Below are 26992 nucleotides of genomic sequence, written 5' to 3'. Positions count from 1 at the left end.
ACAATGCCGACTGGCGGCCCCCAGGGGGAGAGCCTTCTCTGTGGGGGCATCAACTATTTGGAACGAGCTCCCCCCAGAGATACGGAGGATCCCGGATCTGTGCACCTTCCGCTGCGCTTTAAAGACCTTTTTATTTCACCAGGCGGGCCTGGCCTAATTTTCTCCCTCTTTTATAAAAGATTTTTAATTTTTTAATTTTTTAGTATTTTATATATTCAAATTTTAAAATAGGTTTTAAATTGATTGGGGTTTTAATTTGTCTGGGCCAAAACTATTTAATTTGATTTTAATTCCACTTTTAAATTTTGTATGTATGTATTTTATTGTTTGGCTGTGCACCGCCCTGAGTCCTTCGGGAGTAGGGCAGTATAGAAATCAAATCAAATCAAATAAAAAATAAATAAATAAATAAATAAATAAATAAATAAATAAATAAATAAATAATAATAAAATAATTCTGTCCCTGTATTGCCAGCTCTTCTTTTCTTCTCCTTATTTCCTGAGATGGTGGACATCCAGCCTTTAATACGTTAGTATAAAAATCTTTTGCCTTCCAAATTGTGTTAAGACGATACCTTTCTCCGATATAATTCACCACCAGTCCAGCTGGAACATCCCATCTAAGCTGAATCTGTCGATTTCTAAGTTCATCCACCAAGAAAGCAAACTCTTTTCTGCTTCTCAACATTTTGGGGGGAATTTCTTTCAACACTAAAACCTCTTGTCCTGCAATTTGAAGTTTATTTTTCTAGAAAGCTTGTAAAATTTCATTTCAGGTCCTCCTCGTTGTAAAATAAATCACAATGTCTCTTGGCAATTGATTCTGTCTAGCAAACCAGGAATTAACATGATATATTTTGTCAGTTTGCAATGAGAGATCTGCTTGTTGCTCCCCAGTTATCTTTGCAAAAGCCTCTGCAAAAATCTCTCTCAAGTTCTCTCAGATCTCTTACTCTCAGGGCAAATTCCATCGCTCTATACTGTAACATCACCACTTCATCGTCTGCCCTATCCACCTTGGCCTGAACTTCCATCTATTTTATTTTCCAAATTCAGATTGGACTGATTAATTTCTTCTACTCTTTCATCCAACAATTCAATGTGTTTTGCCAGACCATGAAATGCCATTACTATATCTTCTCTTATTTCCTTATTCTGAATTTGTACAACTTCTTTAATTTCTGCCATCTCTTCAGATACTCCCTTAATTTTCCCCTCTAAAAAAGAAGTTTGTTGCTTCAAAGCCTCCTGGAGAGATTCCTGTAAAACTTCCAAAGTCAGTATTTGTGGGTTTGAAGTAGACAAAGATTGTAGTTTTGATGCTTGTGCTGGAAATCCTCCAGCACTTTTAAAGCCAGATTTTATTTGCTTAGAAACCAAATCAATAAATCCAAATGTTTCTAAATCTTTTTTTAGTATTATAGTTTATTTAAAGTCCAAACTGTAGCCTTTCCACTTTAAATCTTTCTTTCTTAGTTGTAGAACCCAGCAATCTTAAACAGCCTTTGAAGCGCTAACGATGTTAAGTATCACTTTCACTATAACTTTCAATAGTTATATTGAACTTTCATGCCCTGTTACAATTCAGGCGCCATTTTTGCTTTCGTTTTAAAAGTCTTAGAAGGAAGAAGTATAGACACAGAGTTAAAGTTCAGTACTTGCAGTTGCTAGGACTCCTGTTTTTGTTCTGCCTGCTTTAAGCTTATTTTGAATCTGAATGTTGATTGCAGGGGTGGTCGCGGCGTCTTGTTCTGTTTGAAGCAGAAAAGCCTTGGATTTGGAGGTCAGTTGAACTACCAGGGAGCTCTCACCCTCCAAGCCCCAGAATTACTCCTAGGGCTTTTGGGGAGCTCTACCTTTGTCCGGCTGCTCGCCTTCCTCTCTTCTCCCGAGGGGAAGGTTTCCAAGCCGCGAGACAACTGATTTGTGCTGTCTTGCCATTTTTAACGAAATCGCGGGGCTGACAGTCCAAGAGGAGCGTCTGTCAGCGCCTGCGGTGCCACCGGAAGTTGACAGATCATTGATAGGGGGAGCCCCCGCCACGCTCCTTACCGAATCAGTGAGACTAGAGATGGGCAGTACTGGGAAAACATTCACATCGTGGTGGCGCCAAAATCTTCACCAAAGTAGACATACAAGAGGCATATTTAAAGAGTGAGGATTAAAGAAGGGGACAAGTAGAAAACTGCATTTAATTGCCCCCTCAGGAGTTTCCAATTTAAAGTCATGCCCTTTTGGCTACAGGGCTTCCCTGCATTATTTATGCAGCTGATTAATGAGGTGCTATATGAACACCTATATAAGGAGGTCCTTGTATTCTTAGATGACATTCTCAACTTCACTGAGACACTGGAAGAACACATCAAACTGGTGTGCCAGGTGCTCAAGAAATTCCTAGCGGTGAACCTATGTACCAAATTGTCTTAAGTACAAGTTCCATAAGCCCAGCCTAGACTACTTAGGATATTGTGTGTCCAGTGAGGGGATAGAGATGGACCCAGGGAAAGTCAAAGCCATCCTGGACTGGCAACCTCCTCAAACCCGCAAACAGCTCCAAATCTTCCTGGGGTTCGCTAATTTCCACAGACAATTTATCCCCTCCTTTGCCGAGATCGTCCTCCCAATCATCAAACTACTAAAGATGGGAGGGGGGAGTGAAACCACAGCCAGGTCAGCCCCTTAAATGGACCCTGGAATGCCAAAAGGCATTTGAGATGCTCAAAAGACTATTTGCCAAAGAGCCGATCCTTAAGCACCCAGACCTGGACCAAGTATTTGTTATCCAAGCGGATGCCAGCGATGTAGCGGTGGCTGCAGTCCTCCAAAAAAATGCAGAGGAGAACCTTCAACCATGCGCATATACCTCCAGAAAACTAACAGAGACTGAAAGGAGGTAGGAAAAAGAAGCATACACAGTCCGCTGGGCTCTGCTGACCTGGCACCTGGCTGAAGGGAGCCAAGTGCCATTTGAAGTATGGATGGACCATAAGAACTTGGAGGCACTTAGGACCCTGCGGAAGCTCTCATCAGAACAGATCCAATGAGCGCAGTACTTCAGCCGCTTCAATTTCACTTAAAATACATCCCAGGGGGAAGAAATCTTTTAGCTAACACTTTGTCACGAATGCCACAATACAACAGCAAGCGTGAAGAGGTGGTCCACACTATGATGCCTCCCCTCACCCCCAGCAAGCCAAACAAGTCACAACCAGGCAGCAGAGGCGGAAAATTGACAAGGGAGCAGGTTTAACTCAACAGTTAAAAACTGAGCTGACCACCGATCCATGGTAGTGGGACAACAAGGAGCTACTAACCCTCAGAGATAGACTTGCCTGGCAGGGCTCTAAACTGTATGTCCCTAACAGCCTGCGGCTACTGCAAAGGAGCCAGCAAGCAGGCAGGCCACTTCGTCTTCCTGAAAACCCTGCGCTTGGCCAGGAGGCAATTTTGGTGGCCAAAGATGAAAGGAGATATTGAGGACTATGTCAAGAGCTGCACTACATGTGCCACAATGAAAAAATGACCAGGGAAGCTCCCAGGACTGCTCCAACAAATAGCTGACCCTTCCTGGCCATGGGAAGAAATAGCCATGGATTTTATAGTAGAGGTTCCTGAGAGTGGGGGAAGTACGGTCATCTGGACAGTGATTGACCTCTAAGCAAGCCCACTTTGTAGTGTGCTCCTGTCTTCCATCAGCCCACAAGCTGGCCAAACTATTCATAAAGCAGTTTTATAGGCTGCACAGAGTTCCTAGGAGAATTATCTCCGACCGGGGGGTCCAATTTATAGCCAAATTTTGGAGGGAGTTTATAAGGTCCATTGCTTAGCTCTGCTCCATCTGAGCATTAACAGAGCTGCAGAACACGCGAACATAATGGTAGAACAATACTTAAGATGCTATGTTAATTATCAACAAACCAATTGGCCAGACCTGTTACCATTTGCTGAGGTAGCATACAATAATGTAGTGCACAGCAGCACCGGGCTAACCCCTTTCCAAATCACTAGTGGCATGGAGTTCGTCCCCATGTCGAAACTCCCTAGAGAGCTATCTTCCTCCATGATCTTAAATGAATGGATGGTGTCACTGAGGACAGCAAGGGAGAACATAAAACAAGCCCTTCAGAAGGCTGCAAAAACCCAAAAATTGCAAGCTGATAAACATAGGTCCTCCCAACCACCCTTTAGAATAGGGAGTAAGGTTTACCTCTCCACCAAGTATTTGAGACTAAAACTACCCTGCAAAAATTCATAGGCCCCTTTCCCATCATGAAGATTATTAATCCTGTCACGGTGGAATTGAAGCTTCCCTGCCTCCTGTGGAAAGTGCATCCCGTCTTCCACCGCAGCCTGTGAAAGCCGGCAATCAGGTCTCAGCTGAGGGCAGTAGACCAGGCTGCCCCAAAGCCAATCATAGTTCAGATAGAAACACATTATGAGGTAAAGCGAATCCTGGACTCCAGACTGTGTAAAGGAAGGCTCCAATACCAAGGGGTACCCGTTGTCCAAAGCCATCTGGGTAAAGAGCTGGGATGCAAAAGCAGATAGACTAACCAATTTCACAATAAATACCCTCAAAAGCCAAAGGCACCTCTGGGGGAAGGGAGGGGTGGATGATTGAAAATCTAATTTCTTTCCATTTGAATTTTTCAGGAAATTCTCTCCAATTAAGAGGGGGAGGTCCGACTGTCAACTCTGAAGCAAACCTGGCTGAAGCCATCTTGTGCTGCCTCACAGTTGCCACAAAGCCTGAGAAAGAATGGGAGGGGGAAGTAGATAACCCAGCTTACAGTCAAAATAAAAAATTTTCCTGTGAGAATCAAGGTCATCATAACAGGTGGCTGGTGAAGGAGGAGAGAAGCCTGCCAGCTATATTCATTGGATAATGTGACTGATGACACTGGGAGGGGGGAAGTTTTATTCTTTTAATTAGGTGAAAACCGCTGGAACTTTCAGAGTTGGTTTTCACCTCCTGTGCTGATATGATGTATCCAATAAACATGTTCTTTGAGGAATCTACCTGCCTTGGAGTTCTGATTTCAATGGGTGCATTACTCGGAACCCTGACAAATGGCATAAGCAATTGTGTTGGAATGCAGGAACAGAAATTGTTTTGGAGGAAATTGTTTCTAACAACAGCAAAATTTCACTAAGAAGAGCACTGGATCCAATCCATTTTATAAATAATTATAAATGAAGCTGTCAGTATTTGAACTAAAGATGACTTAACAATTTGTCCCTTTTTTGTCTTGCAGAATACTGAAAAGTTGTCTTCAAAAGAAATGAAAGTCAATCAAGGCAAAAATGGAAATAAAGTTGTTAGAAAAATTGCAGAATTGGGACTTTCACTGGAGGAAAATAAAAGTGAAATCAAAGTTGAAAAGGAACACAAGAGAAGAACGTCTGCCTCTTTCCAATTGGAGGTTATCCAGCCAGATGTTGAAGGAAAATCTCAATTTGAAATGGCAGAGGCCAGTCTAGAAGAGCCTCAAAAGCAAAGGAATGTACTTAAAAATGAAAAACATATTAAAAAAGATGAGTCAGAAACACCAAGTGTTAAGAATGTACTGAAGAAAGAGGCCAGACCATCAAAAGATAAAAATGAAAACAAAGAAGACAAATCATTAATGAAGTATAAATGTAAAGGAGATAATGTTCAGAAAACAAATGAAAATGTTGAAAATGTACCATCTGAGAAGAGCATGAGAAATGAAGAAACTGTTGTGAAAAATAGTCAGCTAGCAAAAGTTTTGCCTGATGATAAAACTGAAAAGAAAAACAAGCATAGAAATGAAAGAAAGGCTTCCATGAACAGCAAAGAGGTGAAAACCACTTCAGAAAAAAATGAGATTATACGTAAAGAGAACAACAGAAAACAGAGGCAGCTTTCCACAGAGAAATTGAAAGCAGAATACAAATCCAGGAAGTTTCCAAATGATTCTAGGCCACCAAAAGAGTCACAAAGTGCCTCAAAGACTCATGTTTCTTCCTTAACATCAAAACGAAATGAAGAAGAAAAGCATGATGCAGAATCATCCAATTTGGATCATATTTTGCGGCAAGGTGATAATTTACACAAAGTCAGGCGAAGATCAAAGAATGGCTTAGAAGAAAGGATCGTATTAAAACCGATGTCCAAGAGTTACAACAAATCAGCCAAAGTACCTGAAAGTGAATTACAAGAAAGTTTATTTAAGCAGGAATCCGTGCAGAAATTGGACAAAGATAAACATTCAGAAGAGAGTGATCCAGATAAACAATCTAAGTTCAAACAGGAAATGAAATTTTTTGAAGAAAATTCCACTGAGTTGGAAATTGAAAGTGAAGCACATTCACTTAGTAGTTTCCAAAAAGATGCTAATCATAAAGTTAAAGGGCAGTTGGGAGAAAAAATAAGAGAGAGAAGTAAAAGTGATAAATATTTGAGTACTTCCAGACTGGAAAGGAGATTGTCAGCAGATAATCACAAAAGCAAAAATTTTAAGCATAATAACAAGGACATGAAAAAGAAAGAAGATGAGGGCAAATCAGAAGACAAAGGCATTAAAGAAGTAGAAAACAATGCAAAGATGCCAGAAAATCTGCACACAAAGAAGCCTATTAAAAGATTAAATAATGAACATCAAAAGGTGAATACATCAACCCAAGAAATAGATACGAGAGAGGAAAAAATACCAGCTGTCACAAACCCTTTCATTTCTTTTCAAAAGACTACTGGGCACTTACTCTATTCTGATCAAACCCAGGAGCCAATTGAGGAATATTACAGTGATATTCATAATCAACAAAGCCAAATTGAGGAAGAAAGCAGTAACAATTTACAGGGAAAAGCCGAATTGAAAAATATTGTCAAAGACCAAATACATCATAATTTAAGATCTGAATTCAATACAACATTGTATTCAAATTTCAGTAACTCTGAAGGAAAAGTGGAAGTTTTTTCTACTAAGGAAGTAAATATATCAAGTGGCACCTTCAGGCAGATTCCAAAGGATTTAAGTTGTTTTGAAAAAGAACAGCATCATGTAAATGTTGCTTATGAAGAAACTGATCACGTTTTACCTGATGCTGCTCATGAAAATGAAAAATTAAAGTTTCATGGAATGACTGAGGATGGTCATAGTCCAAAGAATCTTACAAGTAGAGGTCATCAAATTTGGAAAAGTAGTTCTTCAATAAAGAGTTTAACAAGGGAATGTGCACATCAAAAATCTATGGATGTAGATCTTCCAGAAATCACAGAGCCTTCAAATAATGGATCTAAAGAGGGATCTTTGAATAGATCTTGTGCTAAATATACCATTTCAGATAGTCAAACCCTTGCTGTTAAAATGAAATTTTATGATAACATCGTGCTCAATACAAACCTGAAAGATGATACTGCCAATATAAGAATTAAAAATTCAGAAGACACAATACATTTACCTTCTAAACTAATACCTAAAAAAGGGATAAGTTCTGTAGCAGGCATTCAGGAAGTTACTAGGCAAAAAAGAACTGGAAGTGCATCAACTAGTATTTTAGAGAATGATAATCTCATAGGCTCAGAAGCAGCATCTACAAATAGAAGTGCAAACAAATATGTTTTAATCAATTTGGAGAAAGTAGAAAAGGATCATTTCAGTGAGGATATTGCAGAATACAAACTGAAAACAGACAAAGATCAGAGTATTAGTAATTTAGTAGAATTATCTTCAGGTTCAGTGCCCAAGAATGTTCCAGAAAAAAAAATCAAAGTATCTGCACTCATCAAAGGAGGAAATGATATGAAAGAAGTTGCTGAAGATAATAATGAAAGCAGTGTAGTAGGCAGTAGTGTAGAAGGTATCCATTGCATTGTTAGTCACAGTAGTATGGAAACTGATGCAAATGTTATAGGAACTAGCACAGAAAGACCTACTGGGAACCCTTCCATAGCTGATAGTATTAAAGAAAACCATGGAGATGAAGACGTGTCAAATTTGCTAACCGAAGGTGAAGCCATCATTACTTGCTCAGAAGAACAAAGAAAGGCTCATTTAAGTTGTGCAAGTATAGAAGCAGATGAAGGTTTCACTTTGGGCCCTTGGATCAAAAGTAAAGAAAATGCCCATTCTGTAACAGAAAAAGCAATTGGTGAGTGGACTGTCACAACGGCTGAAGAAAGTGGTGCTGTTATGGAAGAGCTTGCAATATGTGAGAGTTCTTCAACCAGTAGAAAGGAAAGAGAAAGTGGTGAATGCACTGTGAATTACGTAGAAGAAAGTACAAAGAAGGCAGTCAATGGAAGAAGAGATGAACTTGATCAAAGTGTGAATAGCTGTGTAACAGAAGAGAAAGATGATGCTGTAACCAGTGCAAGCTCTGAACAAAAATGTATAGCTTCCAACTACGTTGATATAAGCAAATTTGATGGCGGTGCCACATGCACAGGTGAAATAGAAAGTGATGGTGCTGTAACCAGTGCAGGTACTGAAGCTCAGAATCAGTCTATGATGGGTGAAAATCCAGATACCTTTCAGAGTAACTCAGTTCAATGTGAACAAGCTAAAGCAGCTGAGGGCACTGTGACTTGTACAGCTATAGAAACTGAGCACATTGGTTATGCTATTTGTTCAGTGACTGGTACAGATTCACAAGAGAATGCTGTAACTGGGCTTTGCCCTGAAATGGTAAATAATATCGCGACAATATCCCAAGCTGATAAAAGTGAAGACATTGTAAATGGTGAGAGTGCTGTCACTAGCACAGGAATAATAGCAGAAGATGATCCTGCTTGTACTCTTTTGGAGGAAAACCAGAAAGGATTTGTAGGAGTCTCAGACCCAGGAGAAAAATATCAACTTGCCACAGACAGTACAGAAGTTAGAACTGAAACAAATGCTGTTGAGGTCAGTCAAGGGTCATATATTGATGATGAAGGTTGTGTAACCAGCACAGGTGAAAAAGAAGAGGATGAAGAAAGTGAAAATTTTGTAACTAGTACAGGAAGAGGCAATGAAGAAGCAGAACATGTGTTGACTTGTACAGGAACAGAAGAAAGTGGAATGTTGCTTATTAACATGGGAAATACAGAACATGAAAGTTCTGTCTGTCTATCTACAGATCAGCTTGGAACAGGGTTAGATGAATATTCTTTAAATGCAAATAAAAGTTCTATTGATATTATGGCATGCTTATCAAAAGAAATGAAGGTTGATAGTATTTACAATAATATAAAGGGGACAGTTGCAAGTAGCACCACTAGCGTTGGCATAAGTAATGAAAATATGGCATTTGTCTCCCCGAATGAGGATTCTCTGTTTACCGAGACACTTAAGAGTAACAATGAACTCTTAAATAAACAAAGTATAAATCAGCCATTGGTTAGTGAAAAGAAGAGTGAGAACACTGAATCTTCCTTGGATAACAGGAAATGTGGAGAGCTGATTAAGATAGTATCTAAGGAAATAAATATAGTTTCAGCATCTGCTAGTGAAAATGATAAAAGTAAAGGTGAGATTATCTCTACAAGTGGGGCCAAATTGTGCTCTATTTCAGCACATTCTGCCAAACACAATGAGCCAACATTACCACTTGTTGAAAGAACAGTTGAAAACTTAGAGGAGTTCAGAGGTCTGCTAACGTCTGAAGATTTCAGTTTTCCTGCACCAAGTACAACTGTCAAATATATGAATCAAGATAGAGATGTTATGAAATCTAATAAAATTTCTACTAGTATTTTAGAAGAATTTGAAACTCCAATGCCAATCGTAACAGTGAAAGATACTGACACTATATTTGCTACTAACAGAGTTGTAGAGAAAACCAACAGCATGGAGATAAATGCCATTCATATGCCCAGTGTATTCACTGGAGGAAGTGATGAAATCCAGGTGGTTGGTAATAAAGAGGGAAGGGATGAATGTGCTACAATTTCCACAAGTATAATTGAAGACACAGAAACTCCTGTTTCAGAGGAAGGCACTGAAGACATTGCTCAATGCTTAGATCTAAGACTGGAGCAAACTACTGATACCACCACAATCTCAACAAGTTCAGTAGAACATTTTGAATTTTCTGCTGAGAAACAAATTAATCAGATCTCTGTAACAGAAGGAAAATTGAATTTTGCTCAGCTTGCAACTGAGATATGTAACAGAGTTACACATAGTGTAGTTGTACCAATAGAAACAAAACACAGAAGTAAAAATACAGTGGTCTCCCCAAAAGTAGAAAAGTACAAGACTGTTCAAGGAGCTACAAGCCAAGAATCTGAATTAGATGAAAGTGACATGCATTTACTTACAAAAGTAGGAATATGTCATGGCCTTGAGTTCAGTATTATTAATAGCAGATCTGATCAGTTGTTTATTGCTTCAACTACAGAGGATCTTGCAAAGAATCCTGACAGAACAGGAGCTGCTGCCTCAGAAGAAATTCCATGTACATTGACAAGCACAGAATTGGAAGAAAAAAACAGTATGTGCCCTGAAGAATTAGATCCCACTATGTTGACAGATTTAAAAAACAGTAAGAATTTAGTTGAGTTACCTAATGATGGTCAAGGGATCCAGGGTGAGGAAGAAAGTAGAGAACCTTCAGTTATATCCAGGACTAATGGCAATAGTGAAAGCATAGAAATTTCCACAAGTACAATGGAACTTGTTAATGTAGTTGAACTTCCCTGTGCAGAAATAAGTTTTGATTCCTGTGTCTGTCGTGGCCTATCTGCTGAAACAAATATGGCTGGAAATAAATCCAAAGAAGATGGGAAATATATTGAGGTTCTGTCAAAACCTGCTGGTCTACTAGAAAAAAAATTGTGGAATGAGAAGATAGACTTTATTATTCACCAACCAGTTTTAAAAGCTGAAGTTACTGAAGGAAAGGATGTCTCCAACTCCAGTTCATTACCATTTGAATTAGGAGGAAATTCTGAGAATGCTCAATGTAGCAAGGCTGATGTAAATGCTAAAGTACCAGATGCTCTTGTTCATGGAAATATAGAAAACGATCATGGTAAGAATGAAATAGAAGAGACTATCTGTGTTCTCTGAGTTTGCTTGCTTGCTTGCAGATGTTTCATTTTCAACTAGTTAATACCATCACTGCAAATGAGTATGGAGTTTGCTCCCTGTTTATATACAGTACATGCCCAGCATATAATGTTCCTTGGATTAGAGCATTGTTTTGTACTTGATTGTTTGCTTGGTGTTAACTCCTGCTTATCTGACTGTTAGAAAGGATGTGTTCCAGTCTTTCATCTCTTTTGAATGGTTTGTGAATATGGTTTATTTGTATGTATCTCATCTTCCAAAAATTCCCTAGTATTTATGGGTTTGTTTGTTTGTTCGTTTATTAGATTTATATTGCTGCCTATTCGCCCATAGCGACTCAAGGCGGCTTACAGAATATAACCTTAGCTTGATCTAAGGGGCTCATGGTTTTCCAGTTGAAACTATTATTAATTTTGTCCATGTGCTGTGAATTTTCAGCATGTCTTCTGATTGCAAGTTTGTGTTCATTGAAGTGTTCTGCTAGTCTTCTACCTGTCTGTCCTACATAGTTGTTAGTCCTTACACGACATATTGTAGATGACTCCTGTTTTTTTTTCCTTCTATGATAGCACTTATCCTTGTTGGTTCTGTACTGGGTTGAGCCATTTTTGGAGTAGCATAATAGGTTTAATCACTGTAGTGGGTTAATAACAACTTGATCTTTGATAAAAGGGTAACACTACCATTTATTGAAAATTTCAGAACAGCCAAAGGTCTACTACAACCACACAGCATTACTGAGGTACATAAACCAACAAAGTCCTTCCAAAACATCTTAAGTAAACTAAGCCCAAAAAGAAAAATCAGAAATCATCTACAACATAAAGAATAAGCTCTTTAATGGCCACTATGTAGAACAGGGATATCAAAGTCAAGGCCCATGGGGTGCTTAAATCTGGCCCATGGGGCCAGCCTGGAAATAACAAAGGACTGACACTCAGTGTCTCTGGCAGCCAAAATGGGGCACAGTGGGGCCATGTGCCCCCCCACAGCACCCCGTTTTCTGCCTGGTTGGCCTGCAGCACTCTGCTGGCCAAAATGGGGTACAGGAGGACCCTCTCCTTGGATATGCCATCAAGCTTGGTGAAGCATAGCAAAGATGGCAGAGCTGACAGCAAATAACCAAGCTCAGAAAACACCAGGACTTGGTAATAATAGTAAAATTCTGAGGATTTTAATCTAATGCATACAAAACCTAATGATTTGAATTAAAAAAAATTTAATATAGTTTGGAATCAATTAACAAACTATCTCAAGTTTCATCATGTTATGAAAGAAAGCTATAATAAGGGTTCCTCAGTACTCCCTGAGCTTGGTTGTTTTCTTGCAGACATTTCATTACCCAAATTAGGTAACATCAACTGTGCTAGTAGGGAGTGGGGTTTGCTCTCATTTATATTCTAGTAATTTGCCCTGTCAGAGTTGCTGGGCGTGGTCTTGGTAGTCCTTTGGTTGGCTGTTTACTGTTAGCTTGTTTGGGAGTTCCTTAATTGGGTATTGTTTGCTTCTTGTTGGACTAATGTTAATCTTAGCATTAATCTTGTCACCTGGGTGTTGGTTGCTGGTGAGGTGATGGTCTGGTCTTTTAGTTCCCTTGTTGATTGTCTCTTTTGAATGGTATATAGATGTTGCTTACATCTTTGTGCCTATTGATGGTCAATTTGTCAGAGTGTCAGGTTTCCGGGAATTCTCTAGTGTTTTGGACTTAATCTAGGATAGTCTAGGTTTCCTAGCTGAAACTATGGTTAAGTCTATCCACGTGTTGTGAAATTAAGGAATTTTCATCTTGTCTTCTGACTGCTAGTTGATGCTCATGGATGTGTTCTGCTAGTCTTCTGCCTTTTGTCCTATGTACAGGATGTTGCAGTCCTTAAACTCCTGCTTTCTGCTGGGTCTTTTGGTTTACTTAGGACAGTGATGGTTAACCTTTTTGGTGCCGAGTGCCCAAAGCACACACGTGCACGCATGAATGGACGTGCGTGTGCCACAACCCCCAAAATGCAATGTGAGTGCCCCTTGTGCATGCGCCCTGCGCATGCATGCACGTTCCCTGTGCATGCACCCCCCCCTGCGCATGCACCCTGGGCCCCTGTTTTGGCTTCCAGGTTGGTGCAGGAGGCTTTTCAGGGCCAAAATAGGGTGGGGGGGAGGTAGCTAGGACTCGGGGGTAGAAACTGCAAAGATCGGAGAAGGCACAGAAGGCAGGAGGCAGCTAGGACTCGATGAGGGAGAAACTGTGGAGATCGCGTCCTAGCTTTCTCCTGCATTCCTGCCTTCTCCAATCTTTGCAGTTTCTCCCCCATCAAATCCTAGCTGCCTCCTGCCTTCTCCGATCTCCAAAGTTTCTTCCCCATCAAATCCTAGCTGCCTCCTGCCTTCTCAGATCTCCAAAGTTTCTCCCCCCACTGAGTGCCTCCTGCCTTCCGTGCCTCCTCCGATCTTTGCAGTTTCTCCCCCCCATCACGTCCTAGCTTTCTCCTGCTTTCCTGCCACGGAGAGGCAGCTGCAGAGGGTGGAACCTGCAGAGATCGGGGAAGGCTCTGCCCCCGTGGAGCTGGGCTGGGGCGATGGCTGGCATGCTCACAGAAAGGGCTCTACGTGCCATCTGTGGCATGCGTGCACATAGGTTCGCTATCACAGATTTAGGATGTTTTTGAGGGCTTTATTGGGTTGAGTGATCAGGCACTTTTTGATGAAGTTGCATGGATATCCATTTTTTTGGAAGATGTATAGATGATCTGATTCCTTTTTCTAATGTTCAGTCTTGCTGCAGCATATTTGTGCTCATCTAAATAGTATTCTTACACAGCTACTCTTGTGAGAGGTTGGGTTAATATATTAATAGTGGTTGGTGTGGGTGGTTTTTCAATAAACTTGTATTTCTATATTTGCCATTGCTAGCTCCGAAAAAGCGTAGAGGGGCCAGGTAAGGGGACTGAGCCTCACCTGCCCAGCCTCTTTAGCATGGAAGTCTGGCTTGGGAGGGGAAAGGGAAGAGGCAGGTGGGCAGCTATGTCATTGAATGGGCGGAACAGCTCTTTTGCCATCTCATCCAACTGTTGATGGGGGCAGAGCTGGGGGATGATGTAGGATGGCATGGCGCAATCCCCGCCCAATCTTGCCTGGTCTGTTCATCATCCGACTGCAGAGCCTGATGCTGGTAGCATGAGGCGGCAGCTGGAGCGACCCCTTCCCATTTCACCTGGTGGTGGAAGCCAGTAGGGCACCTCCTGCCACCACTCCTATGCCATGTCTGGGACTTGTGCCACTGCCTCACCCCATCAGCATCACGGTTCTGCAGGCCCCACCGCCCCAACAGTGTCCTTCACCACCCGTCTGGATGGGGCCCGCACTGAGTTGGGCAGCATTGTGGGGCTGGAGGGGGATTGCAACTGCAGGAAGGATGGAAGGGCCCCACGGAAGGCAGCAGACTCCTTCCTGTTGGGGAAGGCCGGGCAAAGCCGGCTGGTGCTCTGCAGGGCTGGCTGCGTATGTGCCCAGCACTGCGCTCCACCCCAGAAGCAGGATCGAAACTTTGGCTTCTCTCTGGAAAGGTGAAGTGACCTGGCGGGCAGAAGGGTTTGACTGTCAGGGTTCCAAGTAACACCCCCAATGAAAGAAAACTCCAAGGCTTGAAATTCCTCAAAGCTACATTTTATTAGAGATGTCATATTGGCACATCTGGGAAAACCTGAATCTGAAAGTTTCCAGGTTTTCCCCACCCAAAGAAAAGTTCAAGTCCCTGCCCAAAACTCCATCACATGACCCAATCAAACATCGTTCCAACTGGAGATGCCTCCCAGTTCCAGTTTCCAGGTGCAGAGCAAGTTGTCCTTGACTTCTTGAGAAAGGAATGTTATTATGACTATATATCACCCATGTTCCATACAATCCCCCCTCCCAGTTTCCCACAGTAGTAAACATGGCAGGTCTGAAGGCCTAATACAGAAGCTGGCTTCCAGGCCTGACCAAATCTTTGGGATCGAAACTTTGGCTTCTCTCCAGAAGGGTGAAGCGGGCAGAAGGGTGTGACTTTTCACCCTGCTCTTTCTGCCTTTCTGTTTTCTTTTTTCTGAATGGACCTTTTTCCACATCCCGTCTGCTTTGTCTTTTGCTTTGTCTTTTTCACACAGGAGGCGGCCAGCCCCACCCCCTTCTTGGCTCATGGTCACGGCACCAGCCTGCCGGACACGCTGCACAGTTCCCTGTGTGGGAAAAAAAGACATTCCTCAAAAATAAGGCCTTGTGCTTATTTTGGGGCTCAAAAGAAAATAAGACCAGGTCTTATTTTCGGAGAAACACAGTAGAAGAAATAGATGTTGTTTAAAATGACAAAAAGGAGCAGAATGTGAATAAATTGATTCTGTTCATATATTACACCATCACAAGCTGTTTCATTCAATAAGAGAATTAGAGTGAAAAACCTTGGCAAAATAGGAGTAATTAAACTGATCTTAGAATTAGGAAAAATAAGGTAGAAATAATATGTGATAATATGATTTATAAAAAGGAAATGGAATATTAGTAAAAAGTAATTAGTTAAAAGTAATTAGTAAAAAATATTTAACACAGTTGAGATGAAAGAATTGAAAATTGTGAAAATAGATAATAAAGCAATTGTAAGGACTTGCCTCTCCTCTCCTTTCAAGAAAGCAGAAGTCTTGAAAGAAGCATTATTTCAAAAGGAAACTTTTATTGAGAGAAACTGATAGCAAAGAAAGGAAGGTAGGATCTGAAATTCCCACTTAGAACCGTTAGATTAAACGTTGCAGAAGAACCTTTCCCCTATGCCCAGTCCGAGGCGGGCCAATCCACAGGTGTGAAGTTGTTGTGAGAACTCGAGCTGAGATGGTGATAAGATGTTCTCAGGCGCCACTCATGGCCCCAGGCCAATTCCTCCCACTCCCATTCCCAAGCAGGTACATCAAAGTGAGAGGAAGATCAGAAACAGGAAAGAGGTTGTAAAGGAACATCCAGGGAATGGCCCGATAGGGATGTACGGGACCTCACAGCAATATAATATTATATTATATAAAGAGCCTTGGTAGTACAGGGGTTTAAGGCACCCTGTTATTAAGCTGGTTATTAAGACCAGCTGCCTGCAATTACTGCAGGGTTCGAATCTCGCCAAGGCTCAAGGTTGACTCAGCCTTCCATCCTTTCTAAGGTAGGTAAATTGAGGACCCAGTTTGTGGGGGCAATAAGCTGACTTTGTATAAATATACAAAAGGATGAAGGCTATTGCTGAGCACATTGTAAGCCGCCCTGAGTCTCCGGAGAAGGGCGGCATATAAATCAAATTTAAAAAAAAAAAAATGTTGAAAAATGGAAAAAAGTTACATATTTAGATTTCAGCTGTGATAAAATGATTCTGCTGCAGTTTATCTTTTGGACAAATGTATTAATAACTGAACAAAATAGAAAGATGGTTTTGTTTTTACTCTAGAACTTCATATTTCAAAAGTTCTATTTGGAATCATATTACCTCAGCAGAACCAAAACCTAGAACATCTGAGTTGTTCAGGTCTCAGGTGAAACAAAATATGGAGTGGGCAAGTCAGGGCTGGTGGGTTTTTGCATTCCTTAAGCCAGGGCAGTCTATCCTTTTGGCCAGCCTGGATCTAAAGTTCTAGCTGTCAGTTCATCTCGAAGAAATATGGAAGAAAAGAAAAGAAATATGTTCTCGAAGAAATATGGAAGTGCCCACAGTTTGCAACTTTATGTGGGAAGAAAAGGCTTTTTTTCTTTTTCCTGGTTGTGAAGGAATATAGACCTGCTTTAGGAATGGGAAGAATGAATTAACTATTAAGTGGAGAATTGTAGAAAGGATGACTTAGTCTTAAGAAAAAGGACACCAAAGAGGACATCCAACACAAACACACATACACGAGCATAGAAAAATCTAATGAAATAAGGAATTATTCAACTAGATTCAACAAGTGACAGCTGTACTGTGACTTTATAGGCTACGATAAATGTCCAAGAAATTCTATGAAAATCCCTTGTCGAACATAGCTGGCTTGGCCCATACTCAAGGCTATAGTCTGCAAAACCTGGAAGGAATCAGAGACTATTTCCAGACTTTATGGACCACCTTATATATTACATTGCCAAAAAACTTTATAGACCATAGGTACTTGAAAATAAAAATTAACTATCTTTATGTCATGATAAATTGTGTTAGCCACCCTCAAACAACCTCATGAATAATGCAGGAAATAATTCTTCCTGAAAGAAAGTTTATTTCTTGCCACAGATGACTTAAATGGATCTGTGTTTCTGGACATACTGTAGGTAGCAATTCATGTTTTCTGAAACAAATCATCCCATAGGTAAAGGTAGTATTGATTATTACTTCTTCTTTTCCAGGTCTCAACAATTAGGCCAATCAAGTATAAATTCAAAGTATTACTATTTGACTAGGGTGATGGGATTTTAGTCTAACAAATTAATAGGAACTTGTTTATGTAAGGCTGCTTCAGAATAGACTTTCACTGTATAGTATGAGGGATGCCAACAAAGTATGTTCTGTTTTCTTGTTGCATGAAAGGCATTATAGAATAGGCATTTTCTGTACAAAAGAGGAAATAGAAGAGGCTGAGAAGACTTGTGGGGGAACAGGGTAAGACCAATGGGATATTGTGGAGAGAGGAAAAAACAGATGAATCTCCATATCTTCAGTTGCCTTGGGTTCTCTGCACTCTTCCTCTTAATCCAATCCATTTCTGCCTAAACAGTTAATTTCCTTCCAGGCAGGAACCAAATCAACAGAAACACCTATGTTTCTGTTCAGGCACAGGCTTTCAAAAATATATATTCTTGCACAACTGTACTAATAAAGGTGAAAGTAATTTTATTGATAGTATTTCATTCTAACAAAACAACAAATGTATTAATATAATTTGATAGTTATAAATAATACTTGTAAAAATTAATCTTACTTTGCCACTCCAAAAGTTATTTTATTAATAGTAATATGCATTTAAAATATTATAAGCAAATTCATAATGAACTTCAAAAACTGAATAAATAAATGAAAAGAGGTATTGCCTGTCTCTGCCATAATACATGTTTCATAATCTAATTTTCTCCATTATAAATTTAGCTTTCCTATTAAATTTTTAATATTTATTAAATATAATAAATATTTAAATTAGTAAAATTTAAGCAAACTATAATATTCTAATTAAAAATAGTGACACAGAATAACATTCTATTACAAATGAAGGTGAATATACAGGATAATGTTGCAGGATCTAATCTAGGTTGATCTTTCGAGCTTTTGGACTCATGCTGGAGCCCATCCTCAGGGAAGTTCTCTCCAGTAGAGTGTGTCTTTGGGCTATTCTGTGTGTGGTATTTATATGGTGCCTGTTTTGTGTGGCTTTTTAGCCACACCCAGATTGGATCCTGCAGAATATATTTGAATTTTAGATTGTTATCTCTGGAACCAAACCCCCTACTCCAAATAAAATTTCAAAAAACAATTAATTTACTAAAATTGGCTTTATTCAGTCATCTGTATAGGGTAAAGTTGCCAGATAAGATTATAACCTATTGTAATTGTATTATAATTGCTTAAATTATTTTCATTAGACAGTAAAGTGATGCGTCCATTTGTGACTAACAGTCTGGAACCAAGGCTGGAGACAGCAACTGACAAGGTACAATGGTGTTTTGAAATGATTAGTTGTTTAAAGTTGTTTGTACTTAATTTAGAAGAAAACAAATATTTGAAATTAAGACTATTCAAGAAACATTGGACTGTAACGTGACAAAATGTTCCATGAGCAGATTCTTGTTGGGGGAGTCTGCCCATGCCGATATTACTGCACCTAATTTGAAATATAGTCTCCATACCTAGTTGCTTGCCAACATATGGAAAGTAGCACAAAACAGTTGCAGTCCAGTAACAGCTATAGAACATAGATGCTTATAAAAAAAAACCCCTAAACAACCTATGACCATTGAATTATCATTTTAGAGATATTTCCTTTCCTGAACAGAAACAGAATGACCAAGAGCAAAAAGCAATGGGAGTGGGAGTGGGAGTAACTTCATGCCAGCTTAACCATGGCTGACTGATCTACTCAGCCTCCAGAGGGCCATGATCTAGATGATCTCCAATGGACAAAGGAAGGACTGGTCTGCCCAGCCTCCAGAAGATTAGGGCAGACCCAGTCTACTGAACCTCTGGGCAGTGGCACGACAGCATTTAAGTGACCACAAATTTGCCAAATTTCAGTCCTATTGGTTTCTGTGGTCCCCAATTTATTAGTCATTCCATTAGTTAGCTCATTTGATTCAAAATTTGTTGCCTTGTGGTGTATTTTTTTTGTCCAGCTAAAGGTTACAGACAAAAGAGTTTTAGTAATACAGCATATAGATGTATATGCTTCATGTATGTAGCTGCACATTGTTTGAAGTATTCCAGCTTCTAATTCATTTGTTTAATTGAAATATATTTCTTGTGCAGCATAGTCACAGTACCTTCTCATTTGACTTCCATTCACTCTGTTGGAAGCTCTGTGTTTAGCTTTACAAACACACAATTCCAGATAAGGCAAATCATGCAGAAGATGTATCTAACTCTTGCTTTCTCCCACATTGATTTTTTAAAGGTTTGAAAACTCCCTTGGGGTTTAAGAGAGTTGGCAAGAGTGCATTTTCTATGTCACCATGCTTCCTGCCCTTGCTTTAGAGACAAGACAACAGTATATCATTGTTGTTATTCTTCTGCAGTTTACTCAGCAGCATGCTTGCTTTCAAATAGAGGTATATTAGGCTTTGATACTGTTAAAGTTGAAAGAGATTTTTTTCTCTTTTCTTCATAACAGCTCCTGTGTACAAATCCAGAAAAGGAACTTCACTATGAAGAGAAACAGCCCGAAGAGGTTCTCAAAAGTAAATTCATGTTTTAATGACAGTAATTTTTATGACAAATCATAATTTGGTGTCACAATCAATGAAACTACAGTATCTACATTTAACATAGGACTGTATATCCAGTCACTTGAAGTGTCTTGAGGTATTAAAAATGAAGCCTCAAAACCTAGTCCCTCCATTGCATTTCTAGCAGATTTCAGTTGAACTGAAGTAAGGGACTTGAGAACAGTGGATCTCTTCTTCCCTGGAAGTCTCAAACAGAGCAGGATGGCCACTGGTTGATAGTGATGTAATTAATTATTTCCCTTAGGAAGAGGTGAACTATTTTTTTTTATTTAAAAAGTTTTAACAATCATTACAACAATTTTCCCCCAATGCGTTTCTACCAACGCATTATACAACCTTTTAATGTGCATTTGACTTTGATCTCTAATCTGTTTTACCAAATTCTCCTCATTTTGCAGAAAACCAATTTTCTGATCTTCTCTCCATCTAGCTTGCAACTGTACATATTGAAACCATGTTCGAATTGTCCTTTCTTCTCTTAGTTGATTCAAAGATTTTAATTGTAGTATAACTCTTTCCTTGTTAAGAAGCTCTTTATATGTAATCACATCCTGCCTTTGCTCTACACTTATATTCTTTATCGCGTGTCTGGGTATTACCCACAATGGTAACTTCTCGTTTAGTTTATACTTATACTTTTTCCAGACATTCAATAGAGCATTCCTTAATATATGACTTTTAAAAGTCTTGTCCACTTTCTTATCATATAATAAATAAGCATGCCACCCGTAAACCAAATCATATCCCTCAATATTCAATATTCTTTCTTCTGTTAAATTCATCCAATCACTCATTGCTGATAGGACAGCTGCCTCATAATATAGTCTTAAATTAGGCATTTTGAGACCTCCTCTTTCACGTATATCCTGCATTATTTTTTGTTTTATTCTCAGTCTCTTCCCTGCCCAAACAAAATTATTAATACCCTTCTGCCATATCTTCAAATTCTCATCTTTTTTAAGTATTGGTATCATTTGAAAAAGAAACAAAAACTTAGGCAAAACATTCATTTTTACTGCTGCTATTCTTCCTAACAAGGATAATTGTAATTTTTTCCAGTTTTCCATCTCTCTCTGTATTTTTTGCCACAACGGATCATAATTATACTTAAATAATTTCGCATTTGATGTCATAATATAGACCCCTAAATACTTAACTTTTTTTACAATTTCAAATCCTGTTAGTCTTTCTAATTCTTCTTTTTGATTTATAGTCATATTTTTAGTTATTATCTTCGTTTTCCCTGCATTTATTTTAAATCCAGATACTTGTCCATATTGATTAATTATATCCATTAGACCTACAACCGACTGTAATGGTTGGGTTAAAGTAACAACCAAGTCGTCTGTGAATGCTCGTAATCTATAGTCATACTGCCTAATCTTAATTCCACTTATTTTGTCCGACCCACATATCTTACTTAACAAAAATTCCAAAGTCAAGATAAACAATAATGGAGACAAAGGGCATCCTTGTCTTGTTCCTTTTTCTATATTAAAAGTATCTGTTAAACTACCATTAATTATTATTTGCGCTATTTGTTTCTGATATATTGCCTTAATAGATTTTGTGAAATGTTCTCCAAACTGCATCTTTTCTATTATTTTCAATAAAAATTGCCAATTCAATCGATCAAATGCTTTCTCCGCATCAAGAAATATCAGCACCGCAGGGATGTGGTTGTTCTTCCCCAAATACTCCAATAGGTTAACAACTTGCCTTACATTACTCTTCATTTGTCTGCCATTTATGAAACCAGTTTGATCATTATGAATCATTTGTTGCATGACTGTCATTAACCTATTTGCTAATATTTTAGCAAAAATCTTGTAATCTGTATTTAAGAGTGATATGGGCCTATAATTTTTTGGCTGGGTGTGGTCTTGCTCCTCCTTTGGAATCAGAGAAATATAAGCTGTCCTCCAAGATGGGGGTACATCTCCTCCAGATTGTATATTAGTAAATAATTCTTTGAGTGGTCCCACCATTTCTAACTGCAAGTGTTTATAATAAGCAGCTGTCAAGCCATCCATCCCAGGAGCTTTACCCACTTTCAACTGCTTAATTGCAAACATAATCTCCTCAATGGTTATTGGTTGATTTAAACGCTCCCTTTGCTCTTTTGTAATTGTAGGAATATTCTCTTTCTGTAAATATCTATCTATATCTGTACCTTGAATTTTATCACTAGCATACAACCTCGTATAAAATTTTAAAAATGCTTTTTTAATCATATTTTGTTCTTTACCTTTATATTCTATTTTCTCTATAGTCTGTGACTTTTGTTTTTTCCTTAACAAATATGCTGACCACCTCCCTGGTTTATTAGCCCTTAAAACCTACTTCTTTCAGTTAGCCGGGCTGTCCTGATTTTATGATGGGTTTTTAAAATTTGAAATTGGTTTTAACTTGAAATGTTTTAAATTATGGGCCAAATTATTTAATTATTTTAAATCTATTTTAACTTTTGTGTATAAAGTGTTTTACTTGGCTGTTCACCGCCCTGAGTCCGAAAGGAGAAGGGCGGTATAGAAATCTGAAAAATAAATAAATAAATAAATAAATAAATAAATTAGCATTACAAAAAATATTATGTTTAGCATATTGCAAATTAGTTGCGACCTGATCTGCCATTAACATATTAAATTGCCCTCGCAATAAATTAATTGCTTCTTTTATTTTCTTATCTGCTGGATTCAATATCAAAGCTTGTTCTTTTTTTCTAATTTCCTCTTCTACATTCTTTCTTTTTTTTCCTGTTTGCGTCTATATTTATTATTCAAATATATCAAAATGCCTCTCATATATGCTTTACTTGCATCCCAAACCATTTCCATAGATGTACCCTTATGCATATTTATGATAAAGAATTCTTTCATAAATTTTTTACATTCTTTTACATTTTCCTCATATCTAAACAGATTTTCATTTAACCTCTAAGACCTCTTAGATCCCCTTCCATACTCTAACTCCATCCAAACTGGACCATGATCCGTTAAAACTCTTGGACAAATCTTCATCTTCTTCACCCTGGAAAAGAGATCATTTGTAATTAATATAAAATCAATCCTGGAGAAAGATTGATGTCTATCAGAAAAAAAGGTAAAGTCTTTTTCTTTTTCTTTTTTTTTTAATTTGATTTTTATTATAACATATAGTGATACATTCAATACATTTTCGGTTCATTGGTGCAAATATATACATATATACATCTACATGCATTATTACTTTTCTTTTATTTGATATTATTTCTTAAAGCTAAATTTAATTTCAAAACATTTAAAGATAATAGTGCTCAAATCTCTAAGACTAAATGTAATACTGTTCATTTCTCCATGGATTTTGTTGATTAATTAATACTTAATCTCTATACTCTATTTCCTTCTTTATTTCTTTTCCCCATCCATTCGTACCACATGTCCCACACGCTATAAAATTCCGAATCTTCTCTGTCATTAATTTCTGAAGTCAATTTGTTCATTTTTCCAATAACATGTTCTTGAGGTGGTATTTGTTTTTCTTTCCAATACTGGGCAAAGGAAATTCTAGCGGCTGTCAGAATATGTATAATTAAGTACTTTTTCTTTTTTGCATATTCAATTTTCAAAATTCCCAGGAGAAAGGCTTTTGATTCGAAATCAAAATTTTCTTTTATTATTTCTCTAATCCACATCCATATCATCCTCCAGAATTTTTGTGCCTGATTACAAGTCCACCAGCAGTGATAGAAAGTACCCTGCTGATGGTCACATTTCCAACATTTAGGGCTCGAATTGGGGTAGATCTTCGCTATCCTAGCTGGGGCCATATGCCATCTATAAGACAGCTTGAATTGGTTTTCCTTGAAAGCTGTCGCCTTTGTCATTTTAAGATTATTATTCCATATTGAATCCCATTTGTTCAGATTTATATTCTGTCCGATATTTTTGGCCCATGCTAACATCGGTTCTTTAACTACTTCCTCTTCCATATCGTACTCCAATAAGTAATTATATAATTTAGCTAGAATTTTGTCATCCGTACCCATCCATATCTTGTCAAATCCATTTATGCTTGTCTCTATGCCAAATTCCTCCTTATCTTTTTTATATCTGGATTTAATTTGGTTATATGGCCACCAGTCTATAGAAGTACTTTGTTCCATCAATTCTTCCCTTGTTTTAAGATTCCCTCCCCCATCTAATAATTCATTGTATCTGACCGTTTTACCCATTTCTAATACATTTGGATATATTATAGCCTCCATGGTGGAAAGCCATCTCGGAATTTTCCTATAGTGCTTCTGTCTCATCTCTCCCCATATTTGTATAAGATCTCCCTTATTTTATGCCTATGGAAATAAGTTTTCATCTTCTTCCCAGTATCCCAGAGATATGCATGCCAGCCCTTCTGGAGATCATGCCCTTCTAAAGTTAACAGTCTTTTATTTCTCAGGGTTGCCCAATCTTTCAGCCATACTAGGTTTGCAGCTTTTTGATATAACTCCCATTTAGGTAATCCGAAACCCCCTCTTTCCTTCTTGTCCTGTAAATTCCTAATTGCTATTCTTGGTTTCTTTCCCTCCCAAATAAATTTTCTGATGATGATATTGAGCTCCAAAAAATTTTTTTTATCTAATTTAACAGGGACCGTTTGGAATAGATATAATAACTTGGGTAATATGCTCATTTTTATTGCTGCAATTCTACCTAATAATGATATCTGTAGTCTTCCCCACTTTTCTAGATCCTGTTTAATATTTCTAATCAATAAATAATTATCCTCTCTGAGGGCCGAGCACCTTGATGAAATCCACACCCCCAGGTATTTTACCTTCTTGGCAGTTTGGATCTCCATTGATTCTTCCAGTGCTTTTTTTCTTACCTCTGTCATATTTTTTGTTAATAATTTAGTTTTGGATTTATTTAATTTAAGGCCTGCTACCTCTCCGTAATTGCCCAATTCTTCCAAAATTTTAGTGCCTGATTCTAATGGTTCTTCCATAATTAATACCACATCATCTGCGAATGCCTGTGTCTTATATATCTCTTTTCTGATTGTTAAACCCTTTATTTCATTGTTATTCCTAATCTTTCTCAAAAGTACTTCTAGTGCTATAATAAATAAAAGTGGGGATAGAGGGCACCCTTGTCGGACCCCTTTTCTAATTTGAAAAGCCTTAGTTAATTCTCCATTCAGTAATATGTTAGCCTTTTGTTTTTGTGGATATCGTATTGACAAAATTTGATCTGAATTCCATTTGGATAATTTGTTGTTTCATAAATTGCCAATTAAGATTGTCGAATGCCTTTTGGGTGTCGACAAAGACCAATGCCATTTCTTTGTTCGGGTGTTCCTCATAGTATTCCAATATGTCTATTATCATCCTTGTATTATTCCTGATTTGCCTCCCAGGGAGGAATCCATTTTGGTCACTGTGTATTAATTTATTCAGAATTATTTTTAGCCTTCCTGCTAAGATGCCCATATAAATTTTGTAGTCCGTATTCAGGAGGGAGATCGGTCTATAATTTTTAATTAATTTTGGATCCTCTCCTTCTTTTTGGAGGAGAGTGATATACGCCTCTCTCCATGATTCTGGAATTTTGGATTCTGTTAGGGCCTCATTATAAATTTCTAACAGCTTTGGTAATAAAATTTCCTCCAAATCCGAATTTTTATAGAATTCCCCTGGGAGTCCATCTGGGCCTGGGGATTTGTTCTTTTTAAGTTTAGATATTACCGTCCTTAGTTCTGTCATCGTTACTTCTTTATTAAGTATTTCTTTATCCTCTTCCCCGATCTTTGGGAGACTTTCTTTTGACAAGTATTGGACCACCTTTTCGTTGGGAATTGGTTCTTCCGCATACAGAGCCTCATAATACTCTCGGGCAATCTCCAATTTATCTTCCTGTTTATTGTTAAGATGGCCTTCCGGGTCTTCCAATTGATGAATTATGCCTTTCTCTTTTTCTTTTTTTAACCTGTAGGACAGCCACCTGCCCGGTTTGTTTGCATTTTCAAAATAATATTGTTTGGTTCGTTTCATTTTGTACGCCAATTCCTCTTGCTCGATAATATTTAATTTGTGCCGTATAACCATCCAATTTTCTTTAACAACCTTATTATCTGGTTTTTGTTGTAATTCCCTCTCAGCTTTCCCTAATTCTTCTATCAGTGCCTTCTGCCTCTCTCTTCTTTCCTTATTCCTATGTGCACTATACGATATTGCTAGTCCTCTTATGTATGCTTTCATTGTATCCCATATGATACCTCGAGATGTTACTTCCTTTTCATTTACTTCAAAAAATAGATTTAATTCTTTTTTTACTTTCTCAACATTTTGCTTGTCCTTTAGAAATTGATTATTTAATCTCCATCTTGTATTTCTTCTCTTGTGCGTACATTCCCATTTAACCTCTAATGAATTATGGTCTGCCCAAATGTTGGGCATAATTTCCATTGACTTAATATCTAACCCTATATCTCTGCTTACCCACATCATATCAATTCTGGACCAAGATTTTTTAGGGTTAGAATAATATGTATACTGCCTCTTATGTGGGTGCAGAACCTGCCAAATATCCACTAGATTAAGTTCTTCTACCATATCAAAGAATGGTTTTGGTAGATTTTTCCTCTTTTTCTTTTTACCTTTGGTCCCCTTATAGTCTCTATTCGAATCTATTACCCCATTAAAATCCCCAATTATGCAAATCTTGCTCTTATCCATCATGCTTAATCTCTCTCTTAATTTTTTATAAAAGTCTCCTAAGTTTTCATTCGGAGCATAAATTGCTGTTAATAAAATTGGATAATTGCCTCTTTTAACTTCCACCATTAATATCCTTCCCTTCGGGTCTGCATATTTCAGTTCGGCTTTTATTTCCTTCTTGATGTACAATGCTACTCCCCTCTTCTTTTTGTCAGCTAGAGAGGCATAAAGATTCCCCAATTTCTTATATTCCAAATATTTTTGATTTTCCTTTTTAATATGAACCTCTTGAAGACACACTATATCCATATTTTGTTTAGCTAATTTT

General features: G+C 38.3%; 1 protein-coding gene across 5 annotated transcripts in view; it reads left to right on the top strand.

The window, feature by feature from the left end:
• The window catches only part of BOD1L1 (biorientation of chromosomes in cell division 1 like 1), a 139946-nt gene that overhangs the window by 66969 nt on the left and 45985 nt on the right, over positions 1 to 26992 (top strand). For 4 of the 5 annotated variants that reach the window (XM_070948415.1, XM_070948416.1, XM_070948418.1 and 1 more), the window contains exons 10-12: positions 5256 to 10980; positions 18615 to 18682; positions 19856 to 19922. In XM_070948415.1, coding sequence (XP_070804516.1) covers positions 5256 to 10980; positions 18615 to 18682; positions 19856 to 19922 — 5860 coding nt within the window. The remainder of the gene's footprint in view (positions 1 to 5255; positions 10981 to 18614; positions 18683 to 19855; positions 19923 to 26992) is intronic. The other variant, XM_070948417.1, reaches the window with a different exon arrangement.

This window comes from Pituophis catenifer, unplaced genomic scaffold, assembly GCF_029215685.1.
Source record: "Pituophis catenifer annectens isolate HBS135680 unplaced genomic scaffold, rPitCat1.0.hap2 SCAF_8, whole genome shotgun sequence".
In the NCBI taxonomy this organism is placed as follows: Eukaryota; Metazoa; Chordata; class Lepidosauria; order Squamata; family Colubridae; genus Pituophis; species Pituophis catenifer.
This window is presented reverse-complemented; position numbering and strand designations above follow the sequence as displayed.